We start from the raw sequence: 19787 nt of genomic DNA on the forward strand, positions 1-19787 counted from the left end.
AGTTGTGCCAAGTAATAGTTGGATGAATGCTTTTACTAACCATCATCATTGGCGTCATTTGCATGCATGAAACGTGTCAACAATTTTGTTTAACAAAATATTCTCCTACAACATCTACACTACTACACTATAGAATTGTGTAAGTGTCTGAGTATGTATTTGTCATGTTAACATGCTGTTGTATTTGTTTTTTACTTACAACAAAATAAAACAAATTTGAAATTTAAAAGTTTTTCTATTCAGAACAAATGTCATGTTTTAACATGAGTTTTTTTTTCACAAAAGAAGAAGTCAAGTGAGAGCTACAAAAGAGTTTTTTTATATAATTTTTTTTTTTTTTTGCCTGAAGTATGCCAACAGCACTGAATGATAAAAAAAACCATAGAAATCTTGAAAAATTTAATAAAAATCATATAAAAACATAACATATCTTCGGGATATGTGTAAGAAAAACAGCAAATTTGATATCATAAATTTAAAGTATAGCTTTAAGGGTGTATTTTTTATTAAAATAATTTTATAGCAATGGAAATTTAATAAAGAAATTTATATAAAATTAATATAACTAAAAATAGCTGTTTTAAAGAATGAGAAACCAAACTTTTAGGAAGTTCCGCAAAAAGATATATAAGAGCATTTTTTTTAAAATAACTGCCAATCGAAAGGCTTATTTATATAACTCAGTTTAAGATGATGGTTATTTCAGTTTAAAATGAAATAAACAGGAAATTTTAAGTTATATTTAAATAATATTTTTTATGATTTTAACTATAATTTTAAACTGCTGAATAACAATTTCAATTGTGTTTTTTTTTATTAAAAAATACTTACAAATGGTTTAATAGCTATAATTTTTAGCCTACTTATTAATAAAATAATACTGAAATATATTTTCAGTATATGTGAAATGAGTTAAATTAATTAATTTTTAATGAATTAAACTAAAATGGCTTTTGCATGCAAACGTAAATATTTCTCTCTTAATAGGCATATAAAAGTATTAGCAATAATCCTTAATAAATCCATATTCATATAGACATTTATGTGCAATGCTTAATAAATATTAAATTTGAAATACATCGAAATTTATCTATAAGCAACTTATATACAATCTTACACACAGCGGACCATAGATTAAAATAAATAATACCACGGATTTAACGCAATCATTGTAGAGAAACTAATTAGAACATTTTCATATTAAAAATCTCACAATTAATATGAAAAAAATTAATTATCGAAGGATTTCTGTTGGGAAATGCAAAATTAAATGGAAAGCTTAAAGGCTTAGCTAGAGTTTGGGTTTAATTTAAAATTTTAATAACAAAATTTGAGTGTCATATATTAAATGAACGCTTAAGTCATAATAATATTTATAGTTGTTGTTATTTTATCTATTGAGCTGTTTGTAAGTGTTTAAACTTAAATTAATATTTGGGCAATTCCATGTCATCGTACATTTGACATTTGTAAGCCTAAGTGGAATAGATTTTGCAAAAATAAGAGCATCTGAAAATTAATTTGGTTTTTATGTTCCATTCAGAGGGTACTTTATTTTTAAAAAATAATAAGTACTTTCGAAACACTGTTGTCCAAAATATCGAGCGAAATAAGCGTATATCGTACTGAAGTAATTTTGAGGTACATGTAAAAATATGCTAAAATTTGCGAATCGTAAGATTTTTTAATATAATTTCTTACACTAAACCTCATATTTTTCCTCTACAATCCGTCATATTTAAATGAAAACAATCTTTGAATGATTTTAAAATAAATAAAATTTAATATCATACGTGACAACTCTTATAACTAGTAAAACTATATGCATTCTGTAAATATGTGTATTAAAAATCTAAAAACTAAATAACAAAATATATATTGGGTTTCAATAAACAATAGAAAAAAACCATCAGAGTCAAATTCATTTCATACTAAATGTTAATTGGGCGCTTAGCTTTCGCCGCTATTTTAGCCTAAAACATACTAATTAAATTAAAAAATTAAATATAGTCAGTTTAAACTATTATTTTTGCCCTTAAAATGTTGTAATAAGCTCTACATACCTTCACATAGTACAATTTTATATCATCTTGAAAAAAAGTTTTAAGGGTTTTTGTTTTTTCAGTCATGGTTGTCATTCTCGTGGAATTCCCCATATGTAACGATTGCTACTCACGCAAAAATCTTGTTTGATTTGTAACTATTTACATAATATATAAGTACTAGTTATACTGTATACATATATTTTTTTAACAAGTAAGACAGTACACTGAGTAAATGAGCAATAATATTTTGCATTTAAAATTTCAATATTTTATTTTCGTGAGTGAAGTTCGGAATTATGTACCGATCGCCTCTATAGAAAACATTGCTCATAGCTAAACACATTTTCTATAGAAAACATTGCTCATAGCTAAACACATTTTCTATAGAAAACATTGCACATAGCTAAACACATTTTCTATAGAAAATATTGCTCATAGTTGAACACATTTTCTATAGAAAATATTGCTCATAGTTGAACAAATTTTCTATAGAAAATATTGCTCATAGTGGAACTAATTTTCTATAGAAAATATTGCTCATAGTTGAACAAATTTTCTATAGAAAATATTGCTCATAGTTGAACAAATTCTCTATAGAAAATATTGCTCATAGTTGAACAAATTCTCTATAGAAAATATTGCTCATAGATGAACAAATTTTCTATAGAAAATATTGCTCATAGATGAACAAATTTTCTATAGAAAATATTGCTCATAGATGAACAAATTTTCTATAGAAAATATTGCTCATAGATGAACAAATTTTCTATAGAAAATATTGCTCATAGATGAACAAATTTTCTATAGAAAATATTGCTCATAGATGAACAAATTTTCTATAGAAAATATTGCTCATAGATGAACAAATTTTCTATAGAAAATATTGCTCATAGATGAACAAATTTTCTATAGAAAATATTGCTCATAGATGAACAAATTTTCTATAGAAAATATTGCTCATAGTTGAACAAATTTTCTATAGAAAATATTGCTCATAGTTGAACAAATTTTCTATAGAAAATATTGCTCATAGTTGAACAAATTTTCTATAATAGAATAAAGGGTTATATAGTGGTTACCATAGTATTACATTATTTAAAAATGTCCCATTAAACCTTATTTAAGCTCTATTGTAACAATTTAACAAAAATAATTTTATTTTTTTTTTGTGTTTTACAAAAATTAAATTTTATGTTTTGCAAACAATAACAAGCAATCAATTTAAAAGTCTATTTAATTTTGTATGAAAATCACTTCGAACAAAACAACAACACACATACACAAATTACTACTAATAGCATTTCATTATTTACTCAAAATTCACGTTTGTCTAATACCTATTTGAGTTTGCATGGCTGTATATGTAAAATATACATTATGTTGGTTTGGCATACTTGAAAATAAGTGGAAAATTGTATAAATTGCAAATTGTGTACATAAATGCAATTATCGAAACACAAAAATTGTAGGCAACTCCACAGCAACACACTGACTATGTTTAAAGGCCCATATTTTAGGAATGCTTTTAATTTTTGGTGAAAAATATAAATTTATTTCCACACTTGTCACTCCGTCGAGTGCCCATTAAGTCATTTACAATTTATGTGATTTTTTCATTGGAAAAATTTTGAAATTTTTCAAATTTGACGCTTTTATTTATTGTACACCATCAGGCTATTTTGTGGTCTTCAACATTATAATCATACGTGTGTGTATGTGGCTGAAATTAAAATACTTTTATTTTATATTTTATGGCAAAATAACGTATTGTTTTTGTTTTCCAATACAGTTTAATGGCAAATTGTTATTTATTTTGCTAAATAAACACAATATTTTCGGTTACAATAACGGTTTTGAATATTTGATGAAGCGCACATTTGCAATTGTTTTTACTTTTTGTAGCAAATTCAATTTTATTATTGAAACACTCTTTTGAAAATAAATGTTTATTGTTTTATTTTGTGTTTTAAATAGGGAATAAATAATGTTTTTATTATTGTGTTGAAAATAAATTAAAAATACAAATTTAGTTCATAGAAAATTAGAGTGATAAGAAAAGTTTCCACAGAAAATATCGTTTAATTATTGAACATTTTCTACTACAAATTTTCTATAGAAAATTTTGTAGAAAATGTGGCTGACAAGAAGAACGTTATTTTACGTTAAATATTGTTTCAATAGTGAATATTTTAAGAAAACAAAATTAGAGATTTTTAAAATGAGAAATGAAACACTATCAGCCCAATTATGAATAAAAATTCCCCGGGAGTTTTTTCCCTTTTCTCATTTTTCCTATTCAAATGCAATGAAAAAAACTCACGGGGAACAAACTCTCGGCGAATTTTTTATTCATAATTGGGCTGACTATGAATTCATGTTTTGTTTATCGCACACATCCCAATACCTACTTTATGTATAATTTTGGATGAAATTTGTCGACATGTTTGGGCGTGATGTGGAGACATTCGTAAGACCAAAATGGCCTGATTTTTTATATATATATATATATATAGACTAAATGGGAAACATTTTGTCAGGAAATGTTGCCTACATTTTGGCGTCTCAAGTATGAATGTATATGTTTAAAGAAAGCTATTTTTCTGTTCTATTGTAGACATTAGTTTAAATACCTATTTAAATTACATAACTAAATTATCTGTATTATTTGTTTAAAGGATAAAAATACTAATACTATGATACTAAAAGTCTGACCCTTAACAGTCCATTTAACATACTTTTCTAGCTGGTTTCACAATAATTTACCATTAAACATTTGTTTTTAAATTAAAAATCCTTTTCTATAAAACTCCCAAAAAAAAAAATTATATTCTAAAACACACACGTGTGTTTTTATAAAAAGCTGTTGTCATTTTGGTTATTTTTCAATAAATCATGTTCAGGGTCTTTTTATATGAATGGCCTTTATAATAATATACATATATATTTTATAAAATACATCACATACAAACATGAACTTGTACATCGAAATTCAAATTGAAAATTGTGAAAGCATAAGCTGTTCATAGACGAATATGTATGTATGTGAGTTTCAAAATTCACAGTAAAAGCACACATGAGTGTTTGCTTTGTATGTAGGTTTAAAAACCAAAGTATATTTTTTGGCTGCTTTGGCACATAACAGTAAATGCTATAGAATAAAATGACAACAACATACATTTAGGCAAAAACACATAAAGCATGTTACATATTTATGCTTAACGCTTTTGAAGAGGTCATACATAAATTATTTAAGTAGAACAAGGCTAAATTTCTCTATTTCTCTATGTATGGCGGCCATATAAATAAAAGTTTACAAAACAAAAATACAACAAACTATTTTGGATGTAGCATATTTTTGGGCATTAAGCCAAATATACTTAAAAAGACAAAAAAAAAAAAAAAACAAACTGAAACCATGGAAAAAAAGTTTAAGCATAATTTTTAGTTATACATAATAAAGTCTTGCAAGTAATCTTTTATATACAGATTTTGTTATGAATTGTTGTAGGGCAAATAGATAGTAAAAAGTTTTTTGGTACACTGCCAAATGAAATTCTAAGCATACTTAAAGACTTATTTATGATTTATAGATTTACTTTAAATTTAAAGAAAAAAAGTTCTGATTTGCTTTTTTTTTGTAATATGTATAATTTTTGCAATTTAATATGTATAATTGTGAAATACAATGAAAATTTGTGTTTTTTTAATTTTTTTTTAAATTTATTTGCCTTTCAATTCTATTCTTATTTGTTTATGTTAAATAAAGTACAAATAAATACGTTGGTACTTATGTATATATCTAATACAAACAAAAATTATAAAAGATACGAAAAAAAAGAATCACGTAATCCTTGAACCTTTTGTTTTTCATGTTTGCTTTAAATAATTCTGAAATGAGCAGAATACTGTACTGCTTTAAGATTTTGGCTTTAAATCTGTTTGTGTGTGAATCCTTAGGAGAGATTTCATACACATAACAATTACAAAAGAGGAAAATATAAAAAAATAAGATTTTTCAATAATTTTTTTCAACTTTAAGTAAAATTGACCAAATTCTACACAAAATGTTTTGTAATTTGTTTTACACTATTTTCTATATGAAACCCTATATCCGTGTATATGTTTTTATTTTTCTATTAGACTTCTCTTTAAACGCTCAACTAAACACATATATACGTTGTACATAAAAAACCAGAGAACAATATCATAATCTGCACTAAAGTCATCATTATTATTATCATCATTAACGTCATCATCAACCAGCATTATATGAAAACGAACACAGTAGAGCAAATGAAAAAAAATCAATAAAATGCGGCAAAAAACTAGCACGTTGTTGTGTGAGTAGGGCAAATAAAGAGAAAAGGAAAATAAAATAAACGAAAAAAAAACATACACGCACATACTCAAACTCTCTACAAAAACACCAACCAAGTCACATGGCATATCATGTGTAATATGGATAAAAACTACTTTAGTATAGTTTGTAAGCAATTTTTTATACTTATAAGAAAGTTGTTGTAAAGAAAAAAAAACAAAACAAGAGAAAAAAATTAAATAGTTTTTTCTAATGTGTTTTAGTAAAGGGTAAACATTAACCTAATATTATGCTTAGTTTATATTTAGTTGTATTATGGCATGTTTACACTGTGATATTAACCCCAAAATGTATGCTTTATTTATGGAAATTATAGCATATTATTACAATTTATCATGATTAAAAATAGGCTTCATTAGTTATAACGCCGTAAAACTAAAAGTGTGCTTTACTTTTTAAAAATGTAATTTTTGCCATTGAATTAGTTGTGAATATTTTGTCAGCCAAAAAGTATGCTATGATATTATAAATATATAAATTATTAATAATGACATCTATATATATAAAAATTAAATGGTCCATGTATGTAATGTCATCACGCGAGAACGGCTTGAGCGATTTGGCTGATTTGAGGAGATGTTTGTAAAGAAAAAAAATTCAAAAAATGAGTCCAGTCAACTGTAATAAAAAAGCTCCCTAAAGTATGCAGTACAAATTTAGATATTTTATTTGCAAATAAGAATAGGCAGGTGTATGTGGGAGAAACTTAAAGAACTAACATTAGTAAATGCTACCGGGCGAAGCCTAGTTTAAAATAAATAAAACATTTATTGAGACTGTCTATATAAAAAGTTCTTGTACATTCTCATCATTTGTATTTTTATTAAGAAGATTTTTAAATAGCTGTAGAATGTTTATAGTGTGTCAAAAATTGGCACATAACTCTAGTATGGTGTAATTATATTGTAAATAGAGGTTTTGTTAAAAATGCTTGGCAGGCAAAATTAAAATTTTAAACGAAAAGCTATTATGCCCCTTAAACTGCACTTCAGAAACCCTGTAACATTTCCCACTGCTTTTGTGGTTACAAACACACTCATTTAAAAAAAGCACTTTAATGTTTATCTGAAGCTTATGTCAGCCTAACAGTAGACATACCATACATACATAAATGCTTTTATAAAAGAAAAATCAATAAATATTTTTTTCTTTTTTTTGTGCCTCTCAATTCTAATTAAATTAAGAAAAACCTTGCTTTCTCCTGAACTAGAAAAATTTTCAATATATTGAAAAGCAAGCATTCTCAAGCAATTTTAAGATTTGACTTTGTAAAAATTACAAAAAGTGGTAATCCCACACACACACTTATCAAACGGCTTGAAATGGTTTTTGCCATAAAATTCTAAATAGTTACCTTGGCAAAAGGCAAAGAACACTTAAAGTGAAGTGTAGTTAAATTGTAGAGAGGATTGTTAAATAATATTAAAAATGTTGAGTAAATGTAGAAGTAACGGTAAAATATTTAGATGTATTTAAATTGTTTGTATATTTGTAACATATTTTAAGGATGTTTTATATGATTTTTTTCAAATTTAATTTAAATCTTTTATTATAACTAAAACATATAGTTTATTTTGTGAAGGAAAACACAATATAATTTTCATACAATTCGTAATTTGTATACTTCTCAGAATGTTTCACAATTTGATAATTTTGTATTTATTATGTACATAATAATTGTTTAAAAGGAATTAATTTTTAAAAGTTGTTCATAACATACAATGTTAGTAATAATTTGACAATAAAAATACATAAGAAAATAGTTTTTTAACATGAAAATCCTATTTACTAGATCTTACTGAATTTGTATAACTTAAATATATCATACTTTAAGGATTCTAAAAACTTAGTCGTTCAGAGAATGCATTAGAAGTTTATCATTTCTCTATAAACTAAAATCACTGACATTTTATTTTATGCAGAAAAGTACTGGCTTTTATTATTAATACCACTAATTAATATTTTTTTTAAGGCATTTATTTCTTTTCTCTACGTTATATTTTAGGGAGTTAGTCTATTTGGAGAATTAAAATGAATTTGCTTAGGAACAATTTTAAGTAACAACGGGGACACATCAAAATTATTTTACAAACAGTTTTCACTATTAAATTTCACTATTTTAATTTTAACCAAGAACCCTTTAAAGTAGGTCACATTTCTAACACTTTTATTTGATCCGTGAAGTATGCCACAAATTTTCATTTAAAATGTACTAATTACATATAAACAAAACTTAATCCAAATCTCTTGAATTTACCCCTTAAAAGTAATTCACTTTTGTTTCAACTTTTAAAATATAATAAAGAAATTACACTAAATACTAAACTTAAGATTTTTAAAATTAATCTTAAACATTTCGGCCTTTAAATATGCAACTGATTTATAAAGGTTATACATTTTATAAATATATACCAATTAACTATCCAAATCTTCCACATAACTTTCTGTATTTCTTTTTAAACACTTTTGAATTTTTTGTTGAAACTTATGCACAAATAGCCTTTACCTTTACCTTAAACTTTTTCTTTCAATTATATATACAGCATGCTAGCATATGGTATAATTTAAGGCTTTTATTTATATATAAACACTTATTTCCTAGTATACTTAAAGGCAAGAAGAATGGAAATGGAAATTAAAGATCAAAGAAAAAGAAAAAGACAAAGACATTTGTTTTTAGAAAATAAAAGAAAACTTACGTATTTAGAAACGTAGAAATAGTTGTTGTATTGTTTTAATTTGTGTTAAGGTTAAGAGTACATTGTTAGTATATGTATTTCGAGCAGTAGAAGTTTTGAAAACATAATTAAAAGACAACATAATATTCAGTGAAAATTAACACATAAAGAAAGAGAATTTTAACACAAAACCAAGATAATCAACGCAATTAATTAAACATAAAAGAATTTTTTAATTTTGAATTTTAGTTTTATCATACCAATGAAATTCATATTTCGCTGGCGCTTTCACTGAATACTATCTCGCCTGGGACACCGTTTTGTTGTTAATGTTTGTAGCTAAATCGATGATATTTCTGGCTTTTTAAGTAATATTTTTCAACTGAGTTGTGGCAAGAGTTTTATAATTTGTGATTGATTTTCATTTAAATGATTTTTTTTTTTTTTTTTTTTACAAAATTTTTCAACTTTTTTGTACTTGTACTTTTAGGTTTTCACTAAAACAATTTCAATTACTGTTTGTACTGGGTGTATGTGTGTGAGTTTAACGATAAACGTATTTGTATGGGAGGCAAACGTTTTTGCTAAATGATGACGTATTTAAATTTGAGTTTGAATTTGAATTTAAACAATTGCTATAACTGTGGTTGTAGTAATTGTCGCTGTAGTAGCTGTAGTTGTAATAATAATTGTCGTATATTTTTATGTTATTGTAGTTGTACTGATGATGATTGTAGCTGTAGCAGCAGTAGTAGTTGTAGTGGTTTTCGTGATAGTTGTTGTAATAACATGTGTTTTGTTTTAGTAGATTTCGTTTAAATTTGATTTTGTTTTTTAGATTTCTATACAAATATTGGAAAATAAATAATATTGGCCACCACCGCCGTCGTCGTTTCTTGTTGTGAATGTGAACTAAGCGGTAGTACCACTTGGTTTGAATCACTTTATGCACTAAACTAACAGCGTCCATGGTTCTAGTTGTCAACTGTCAACGTTGAGGAATATTTTCACACACAGAGTACAAAACAGAATTTCTACTCTATTTCGTTGTTGTCGTCGTTAACGTCGTCTTCGTTGTTGTTGTTATTGTTCTTGTTGTTATAATATCTGTTTGTATAGAAGGCATATTGAAAAAGGCGAACAGGCAGAATCCTGTCGTAGCCAAAAAGCCGAAGCTGCCACAAAGAGTGAGTCAATACAAAACACGAGTCGACGCAACAATCAGGAATCACACAATTCCTATAGTACATAAGCGCTCAATGCGTTAAAAAAGGTACAAATAAAACAAAAATCCTTACGAATTTTCCAAAGAGTGATTTATGCCTAATAGATGACTTGAAAACTGTGCCACAAGTTTTCTTTTTATTTTTTAACGAAAAAATTAATATATTTTTTTCTTAAAAAAAAAACTAAACAAAAATTTAACACTTTTTTACTTTTCTATGTTGTATTATAAAAAAAACAGTACTGTATAGATATTTTTTAAAGTTTATAAAGTAACACACTGAACAACTTTACTCTTTACTGTTCTTTTGATTTGTCTGATAAACTGTAAACTCTGTGTGGTGTTGTTGAAAGTAATGTTGTAGTAAGAGTAGGAGTTGTCCTGTAACTTCCTGAGGTTTTTATGCGAAAATATCATCTGTGTTTTTTTGGTTTGTGTCATTGAGTAAATTTTGTTTTTTGTTTTTGTTGTTGGCCGTTTGCTTCGTTTTTCGCTGTTTTACTACAATTATCGTTATTTTATTGTTGTTGCCAATTTTTGCACCCTGAAATCCCCCCCACTACCACCATCATCATTCAAACATCCATATAAATTCTCAATAGTTTTGTTGCTGTTCACTGTTTGCTGTACGAGTGATAACGATGTGTTGATTGTTACTTCAGGAAAATCAAGCAACAACAACTTTAATAAAATTTCACATTGAGCAGGAATATGTAGTAGATTTACAGGGATGCCCATAAAACTCAACATTCACGATAAAACAACAAAGAAAATAAAACAAAAACAATGTTGTAACAAAGAGTCGTGGCGTTTCGTAAAACTTCAATATATTGTTATTGCAATTATGCTGGCTGTTGTAATGCTTACAACTTTACAATGCGCAAATTCAATTAATATGATTTTTCCACTCTCTAGTTTCATATGCTCAGTTTTTATCTCTTAAATTTCATAAGAGAACTTTTAACTAAAACTGAGTTTACTTTTAGGCGCACGTGCTTAAATTGTGCTCAACTCAACTCATAATTGAGTGAATCATTTTAGCGCATACTCATTATTTTGTGTTTGTTTTTGAGTCCAACATTTAGTTGTAACTGAGTGTAATTAGTTTAGAGTGTATGGATATAATTTAGAGTAAATGCTCAATTTTATCAAGAGTGTTATTTTGTTTGAGTTTTCTATGTTAGTGAGTTAGGAACAGTTTTCCTTGTTGTATTTGTTTTTCTGTGAGTTGGAACTACCCCTTTATTCGAAATTTATTTTAAGGAGAATGATAAACAGTGGCTTGAATTTTTAGAGTTCCACAAGTTGTTTTTATTATTGAATAAATATTAATTGTGTACAAATAATTTGTTGAAATTCAGTTATTGAATATACATACATATTTAAGTGATATTTATAGATATGAATTTGTATTATAGGTATAATATTTCAATACAAATACTTAGTTTTTTATTTAATAAAAGGTTTTTGTAAAAAAAAACATTTTGAAAAGTGTTTTTATTTAAAATTTGAACTAAATTTCAAAACAAATATTTTTGTAGCTCGTATACTAACTGAAAATATGGGAGAATTCCGAAAGTGAAATACTCTGCATAGATTGCATCAAGACATAAACAAGTTAAATTAAAATTTAAATATTTTCAATAAATGTGTATTTTTTATCGGTTGGTAAGCAATTTATATAAGAAAATATCCTAAAATTTTTGTCCGGACTGCAAACCTTCAAATCGATATTAAATTTAATTGTTAATAAGTTTTAAATATGATTTACAGAATAAGCAAACAAAATATTGTTTTAAAAGCAAATTAAAATTTTCATAATGATTTAAACGAAATAAATTCAATGAGAAATTTAAATTAATAAATAATATTGGTCTTCACAAAGAGTTTTCAGAAAATTTACTTCCAAAAAACATAAATAATACAGAAAAAAATATCTGCATAAATATTATGATTTTATTTCATTGATTTCAATTCATATCATTTATAAGTAATTTCTTAAATAGTTTGAAGCTTGAAACAAAATATTTAAATTTTCATTTACATATGTTTTTATGTTGTTCAAGAATTTTGGAAATTTTCTTTAACAATTTTTTTAAAAAATGATGAAATATGCACGAAATTGAGTGGATTTTTTGAAGAAGATGGAAGGCTTTAATTTAAAAGATTTTTGATGATATTTTTTTAAGTTTCAGATCTTGAAAGATTTGCAAATATAGGGCTATAGTAAAAAATTTATGTAAAAAATTAAAAAATTCCATTATATACATTTTATATTGTAACATGTGTGAACATGATCTTATTGCGAATGAAAAAAGTTTGGAAAATAATCATGTTCGATAAAATAAATAAAAATATGTAAACATATCACCAATAAATACATACATATGTATGTATATTTTGAATTTAATGCACTAAATACAAATGAATGTTTCACATTGATGTTGGAATTGAAAATTATTAATCTTAGTTTTTTTTTTATTTTTTAAAATTTATGAAGACAAATTTGTCAACTTCGAAATCGAAGAATTTTTATATTTTACGATTTATTTTTATTTATTTAAAATAACCTCCATAAGCTATATTTCAATGTTTTCGTTCACATTTCTAAAGTCAGTTGTTCATTTATATTTAACATTTTTATTGGGATTTCTTTATGTCACTTATAGCTACATGGTGAACATAGATTTACTAAAATTATTATCTAGGTTGATTCAAAAGTCTATCCTTAGATCACAATGTCCACTTGAAGTTAACATTTTAGAACATGCATGTAGAACTAGTGAGGTTGCAAAAATCAAAAATTCCATGTGCCCCTAAACAACATCGAAAAAAACTATTTTGCAGTAAATTGTCCAACGATTTCAAATATGCTACCCTTATTGCAATCAGATTGTGGGTTCAAAAGATAAAGCCCTTCAAAGTTGAGTGATTTTCAGTTTTCAAAAAAACCGACCATTTTTAGGTAATTTGGTCCGCTTTAAGATACAATATGTCGAAAAATATGTAGCACATCGTCATTATTTTTGATTCTATTGATAGATATATTTATTGGGAATAGAGTAAACAAAAATTGTACTGTTTGCTTTGTATCTGTCCAGGAAAATCGATATTTATCAACTATCCATTTTTTCAATGTTTTTCAACTTAATAAATTTCTATATTTGCCATATTTCCAAAATAAGTTCTTTGATTATACCTTTACCTAATGCAATTTTCCCGTTCTTGCCCCATTTTTAGCTAGAAGTAAAACTTTGAAAAAAGACATGATTCCAAAAGTGACAAACCAAATAAAATTTGTTTTTGTTAAAAAAATTATTCTTTTTAATATTTTCAGCAATAATAAAATAAATAATAAAAGCCTTTAAAATCAAAAATTTATAAAAATATTTTATTTTACTTCCCATAAAATTGATTTTTCCACAAATTTCAACTTTGCTAATCCATAAGTAGGAACCTGAAAGGCGTAGAACCATTTTCAAACACTCATTTCATAGGCTGATTTAAATTTTTTTTGATTATCTCATTTGTTTCAAAAGTTATGATTTTTGCAATGAAAAACTCAAATGGCGCCATTGTGTCACAGTAGCATTTTTTTCATATTCCTTTAACAGGCCCTAAAACTCAAACAGTTCTATCACTTTTATCAACTCATACATTATTTGGAATCCATTGTCACCCAGTTGAAATTCGGTTCAATTTCAAATATATTTTTAATTTTGACTATAGTTGCAAAATAATTAAAATCTGGTTTTTATTTTAAAGTTGTTTTTAAAAAGAACCGACTTTAGTGACTTGGTCAAGATCATGGGCAAATATTTGGTAAAAAAATGTCTGTGAGAAAAAATGTTGTTGAAAAATAGGTGTACAAATCGAGTTAGTCGGCTTATATCTTAGCTGTTTATGGTCCGATTTTCTTGATGTACAATCTAAGTTGAACTGTAGCGGATATTGTGATTTATCAATAGTGTTAATTATTTGGTGTCAATGGAAAGTTTATTTCTACATACAGACTTACAGGACTATATCGACTACAATATTTATAATGCACAGACTATGTATCGTCACCTAAAATGTAAAATAACGTAACATCACTTTTCATAAGTTTATAGGAGAAGCAAAAAACGATATAAAATGAAAAACTACTTGAGATATTGAAACAAAATTTTCAAATCTGAAATACAATGAATCTAGAAATATATTTTATGAAAAAAAAAACTAAATTTTTCAAAGTACTCTTTATGCTATGTGGCTTACGTTTTTTTGAATTGTTATTTTCTGAAACAAAAAAACGTATCATCAATATAAATTTTGATGTAAAAATAAAAACTTAAATAAAAATATTTTTTTTTATTTTAAATAAAAGCAGTTTATATATACATTTTTATTTTTTTTTATTTTAATTACTAACAACTACTTTTTTAAACTAAAAATGTTCTTTTTTAAGTTTTCATTAAGACTGCAAAAAATATTCAATTGCAACAAATTTATAAAAAAAAAGTTAGGATACTACCTAAAATAAGGTACAAACGATTTATTTATTAATTACTCAAAGCGTATACGTTATTTTGTTCAAGAAAAGCATATACTTGATGATACTTTAGTTTAAATTTTGGTTATAACTTGGTTATTTTTGATAGTAAAATTTTAAAATTTTGTACACATATATAATATGATGTAGTGAATCGTAATCAATAATAAAATAAATTTCGAATTTTTTGATGATACGTTGTTTTGCATTTTAGGTGACGATATACTTTATGGGGTCGCAAATTAAAATTGGGCAAATTACAAACGGAATGGTGAAGGGCAGAGACCGAAAATAATAATTATTCTTGAAATTTCAAAGGAAAAAAGCAGAGACCGAAAATAACGGGTTCACTTTCATTTCAATAGTAAATTCTCATTCCCAGCCATTTAAAAATAATTTTTTTCTGATATATCACTGAGAGAGTTTTATTAGAGAACATTTTAGGTTACGGGTTGAGAGAAACAGAAAAGAAACAAACACAACTAATCTAGATGAGTGATTTATAATTAATTTTTTTCGTAAAGGTTAGCTTGTGACTATGAAAAATAAATCGCAAAAAATCATTTGAAGCAAATCAACGCTTAAATATATAAAATTTATCAAAAGATTTATAACAAATTTAAAAAAATAATGAGTAAATTTCTTTTACTCAGACTTCATTACTTCATACTTATCATATTATTTCCATAATTTGTTAAAAATTACTAATAATATGTTATTGTATGTAAATAAAAGAGAAAGTAACAGTTATTAAGAATAAGAACAAATGAATTGTTTATCTCACACCAAACCATTAAAAAACAACAAAAACGAATAAAGGTCATACCAAACCATTTAAATAAAAATCATTTTATAACTGTTATTTTCAGTGATTTATTTTTATCACAAAAATATAAATCACAATATGGGTTTTTTGGTATATGGACGAGTTATTTTCGATCTCTGGAAAAAAGGCATCACAAGAAAATATCGGATTATCAAGTCAAGACTTTGATTTTTATTTTTTTGTAAGAAATAATGGTTATTTTTTTGTCAGACATATTTGTCAGACAATGATTTTTATTATTTTGGCAGATATAAAAATTTATTTTTGAGTTTTATTTACATATATTTACATATGCATATGTAAATAAAAATCAAAAATTAATTCTTATATCTGCCAAAATAATAAAAATCATTGTCCTTATACCCTTATTTCGCTCGGTATTTGGGACAACAATGTTTCGAAAGAACTTATTATTTTTTTAAAATATAGTACTCTCTGAATGGAACATAAAGACCAAATATATTTTTGCAAAATTTATTCCACTCTATAGGCGTACATATGTCACGTACGAGGACATGGAATTGCCCATATATAATTCAAAAAAACCTTCACATTTATAAAATTTTTCTCAGGCAAAATTGACTTGAATTAAAAAGTACTTTACCATTTTGAAATATTTTCAAAAGCTTAGTAAAGTTCATAAACATTATGATGTCTTGTTTGGTGACATCCATCCATATTGACATATTTAGGATGCTTTTATAGGCATACAGTTGAATTGTTGAAAATGTTAAAAAATTGTTTTTGGATTTCTAAATTTGCTTGGGATCATCCACTTTGTTTTATACAAATTCAGAAAGGATATAAAATTTCATGACAGTAAATTTCAAAACTTTTGTTCACTATTTATAGTAGTGAGCAAAACTTTCTTGTTACTTAAAATATATATGTACATAAATTTTGTTAGTATTAATTATTTAAGTAAAAGTTTTAGGCAGCAGCTATAAAACGTCTCATTCAATTAAAATTGCTACAACCACAATGTTTCTGAATAGTTTTTTCTTAATATTATTTCTAAAAAACCAATGATACAAAAACCATAAACATATAAACAGTTTTACGAGTTGAAGTCTATATTTTTATATAGAATATCCTTTCATCTTAAGCTTATTATTTATACTTCTGCTAAATGTCAGACTTATTTAACATTTCAGAGTGGATTTTCGTTATTTTGCTTGCTTCTTTTTTTATTTTAAGTCTATGAGAGGTTGCGTGTGTGTGTATTTATAAAGGAATTAAAGTCATATTAAATAATTTCATTAAAGGAAACTCCATTAGGGACATGAAGATAATAAAATTATTAAGGCATATACGAGCAAGGAACACATAGAAACACACTCCTATTCATATAGCACAGACATGCCGACATTAGTAGAACAATATACCAATAAACAAGGAATGTGAAAAGTCACAAACACTAACTAACAAGAATCCACACTCACAAACACCAAGAAACACATGACTTTTTAAAGTTTTTCCGTTATAGTCATACAAATATATATTAGGGATGTCCCATTTTTATGCAGGAAATATAATGTTCCAATGTTCCCAACTAAAACTAAACTCTAGAGTATTTGAGGTGACCATTATTTGGTAAGATGGATCAAGGGATAGAAGGTATGTTTTTAATGTTTTATTTTTCATATTCCTTGCCTAGGAATGCTATGAAATATTTATATCAAGTGAAAAGCTTTTCAAAGCCACTTTAAATTTCTTTTTTAAATTTTGACATAGAGTTATTTAAAGTATTTAAATGTATGGAAAATTGTACTTCGGTTTACGTCGTTTCGGTTGCGTCGTGTTTCTTTGGTCCCAATTAGCGACGCAAACTGGGGTATTTGTGTATATCGAAACTACAGTGAAAAACAATATGTATGTTTTTGATATAATTTTGTACTTTTTGAATTTATAATTTTCAATTGCTGGTAGAGAAATGAAGAAAACTTAAAGTCAGTTTATCGATGTCGAGGTAAGTTAGTTGAAAACATTTGATGATATTTATATAAAAAAATTTAGCTCTAAACTTCAAAAATAATATGTTGTATTAAAAATTAGTATAATAAGCTTTTGTGTACAAAATATAACAAAACATGCACTATCAATAAAATATGGGCCATTCCATATCATCGTACGTGACATTTGTACGCCTATAGAGTGGAATAGATTTTGCAAAAATAAAAGTATCTGAAAAATAATTTGGTCTTTATGTTCCATTCAGAGGGAACTATATTTTAAAAAAATAATAATAACTTTCGGAACACTGTATTCCAAAATATCGAGTGAAATAAGGATATATCGTACGTGACATAAAATGGAAGTAATTTTGAGGTACATATAGAAATATACGAATATTTGCGAATCGTGAGAGGCGTTTTAATTTCATACACTAAACCAAATATACATATTTCATTTACAATCCGTCGTATTCAAATAAAAACAATCTTTGGATGATTTTGTAATAAATAAAATTTAATATCATACGTTATATATTCTGTAAATATATGTATACAAAAACTAAAAAAAGCAATAGAAAATATATATTCGGTTTCAATAAACAATTTGATAATTGCAAAATAACAATCAGAGCCGAAATCTGACCCTAAAACATACCAATTAAATTAAAAAATTAAATATAAGCGGAGTTCAGTGTTTGATGCTTATGGTATTGCGAAAGTGTAAATACAAAATTGTAAAGATTTTTGTGTGTAAAATTTTGCATTTGCAATGATGCTACACCATTCGCACTTAATAGTGAACTCCGCTATAGTCAGTTTAAACTATTATTTTTGCCCTTAAAATGTTGTAATAAGCTCTATGTACTTTCACATAGTAACATTTTTGAGTTTTCACAACAATTTTCACTAACGATATCTTAGAATGAATTAAACTTTTATTTTAGTTGGGAATATCAACTATCAACTTTTCGTTGGTGCCATCCTAATATACATTTCTATTTATTTCTCAGTTCTCGTTATTATTGCTGTTGTTGGTGTTACATTTCGTATCATCCAAAGTCATGAAAATATTCGTATATAGAAATAGAACAAATATTTAATATTAAGAGAATTACACACACACACATATAGCGTGTAGCAGTAGTTGTGTATGTGTGTGTGTGGAGCAGAAGTAAAATTTATAATCTACACACATACTTACACACACATTTAGTTCGAATAAGTTGTCAAGTACCACAACACACTCTGATACATACGCGTTTGGGGAATTCATTGAAAGTTGAGCGGGGTTATGGAAAATGTTGGAATAAAAAAAAACATATTTTATTTATATTATAAGACTAACAAATGATGACAGTGTAGTGTGTGTGTTAGTATGTGCGTGAGTTTGAAAATGTGTTTTTGCGAAATGGAAATAAATACAAATGCATGAATACAAACATATACGCAGACAAAAAAGGAAGTTAAATTCATTAAGAAATTAAGAAAAATTTGTCTTATTTATTTTATGATGGATTAAAGGAAACTTTACGTTTTTATTATATTTTTTGAAAATATATTATTTTTTGTGGTGTGTGTCTTTATAATGATTAAAATCTGTTTTTATTAAACAAACATCCGTAAGAAATCCGCTGTTTTTTTTTGGGTTTTTGGCAAAAAGGTTAGAGGCAATTATTAAAAATATTTATGAGAATTTTTGGTAATCAAAATTTAAATTTATCAAAGTAAATGTAAACAAGTGTTGAATTACATATGGGCAATTCCACAAGAATGACAACCACGACTGAACAAACAAAAACCCTTGAAACTATTTTTCTAGACGATTTGAATAGAAGAAAACACTAAAATGTTACTATGTGAAAGTATTTAGAGCTTATTACAACATTTTAAAGGCAAAAATAGTAGTTTAAACTGACAATATTTAATTTTTTAATTTAATTGGCATGTTTAGGTAGAGTATCCAAAACCGATCAACCGGTTTTTTCATCTTTTTAAACTCCACCGGTTTCGGTTTTTTTAAGTTTTCGTTTTTTTGACAAACCGGTTTTAATGAAATATATTTTCTAAAGCTCATTCAAACGTATTTATGAAAAATCTTGATAAGATTTTTAAATATATTGATTTATTTTATAGAAAATTATACCATTTC

At 25.9% G+C, this 19787-nt stretch overlaps 1 protein-coding gene across 6 annotated transcripts in view; it reads right to left on the reverse strand.

Annotated features, from left to right (window-relative positions):
• The window catches only part of cpx (complexin), a 339534-nt gene that overhangs the window by 47838 nt on the left and 271909 nt on the right, over window positions 1–19787 (reverse strand). For 2 of the 6 annotated variants that reach the window (XM_065515808.1, XM_065515807.1), the window contains exon 1: window positions 9362–9527. The exons of the other annotated variants lie outside the window; for them this stretch is intronic. In XM_065515808.1, the coding sequence (XP_065371880.1) occupies window positions 9362–9374 (13 nt within the window). In that variant the 5' untranslated portion in view covers window positions 9375–9527. Of the gene's footprint in view, window positions 1–9361; window positions 9528–19787 lie in introns of those variants that run through there. 6 annotated transcript variants of the gene reach the window in all.

Source organism: Calliphora vicina, chromosome 1 (assembly GCF_958450345.1).
Source record: "Calliphora vicina chromosome 1, idCalVici1.1, whole genome shotgun sequence".
In the NCBI taxonomy this organism is placed as follows: Eukaryota; Metazoa; Arthropoda; class Insecta; order Diptera; family Calliphoridae; genus Calliphora; species Calliphora vicina.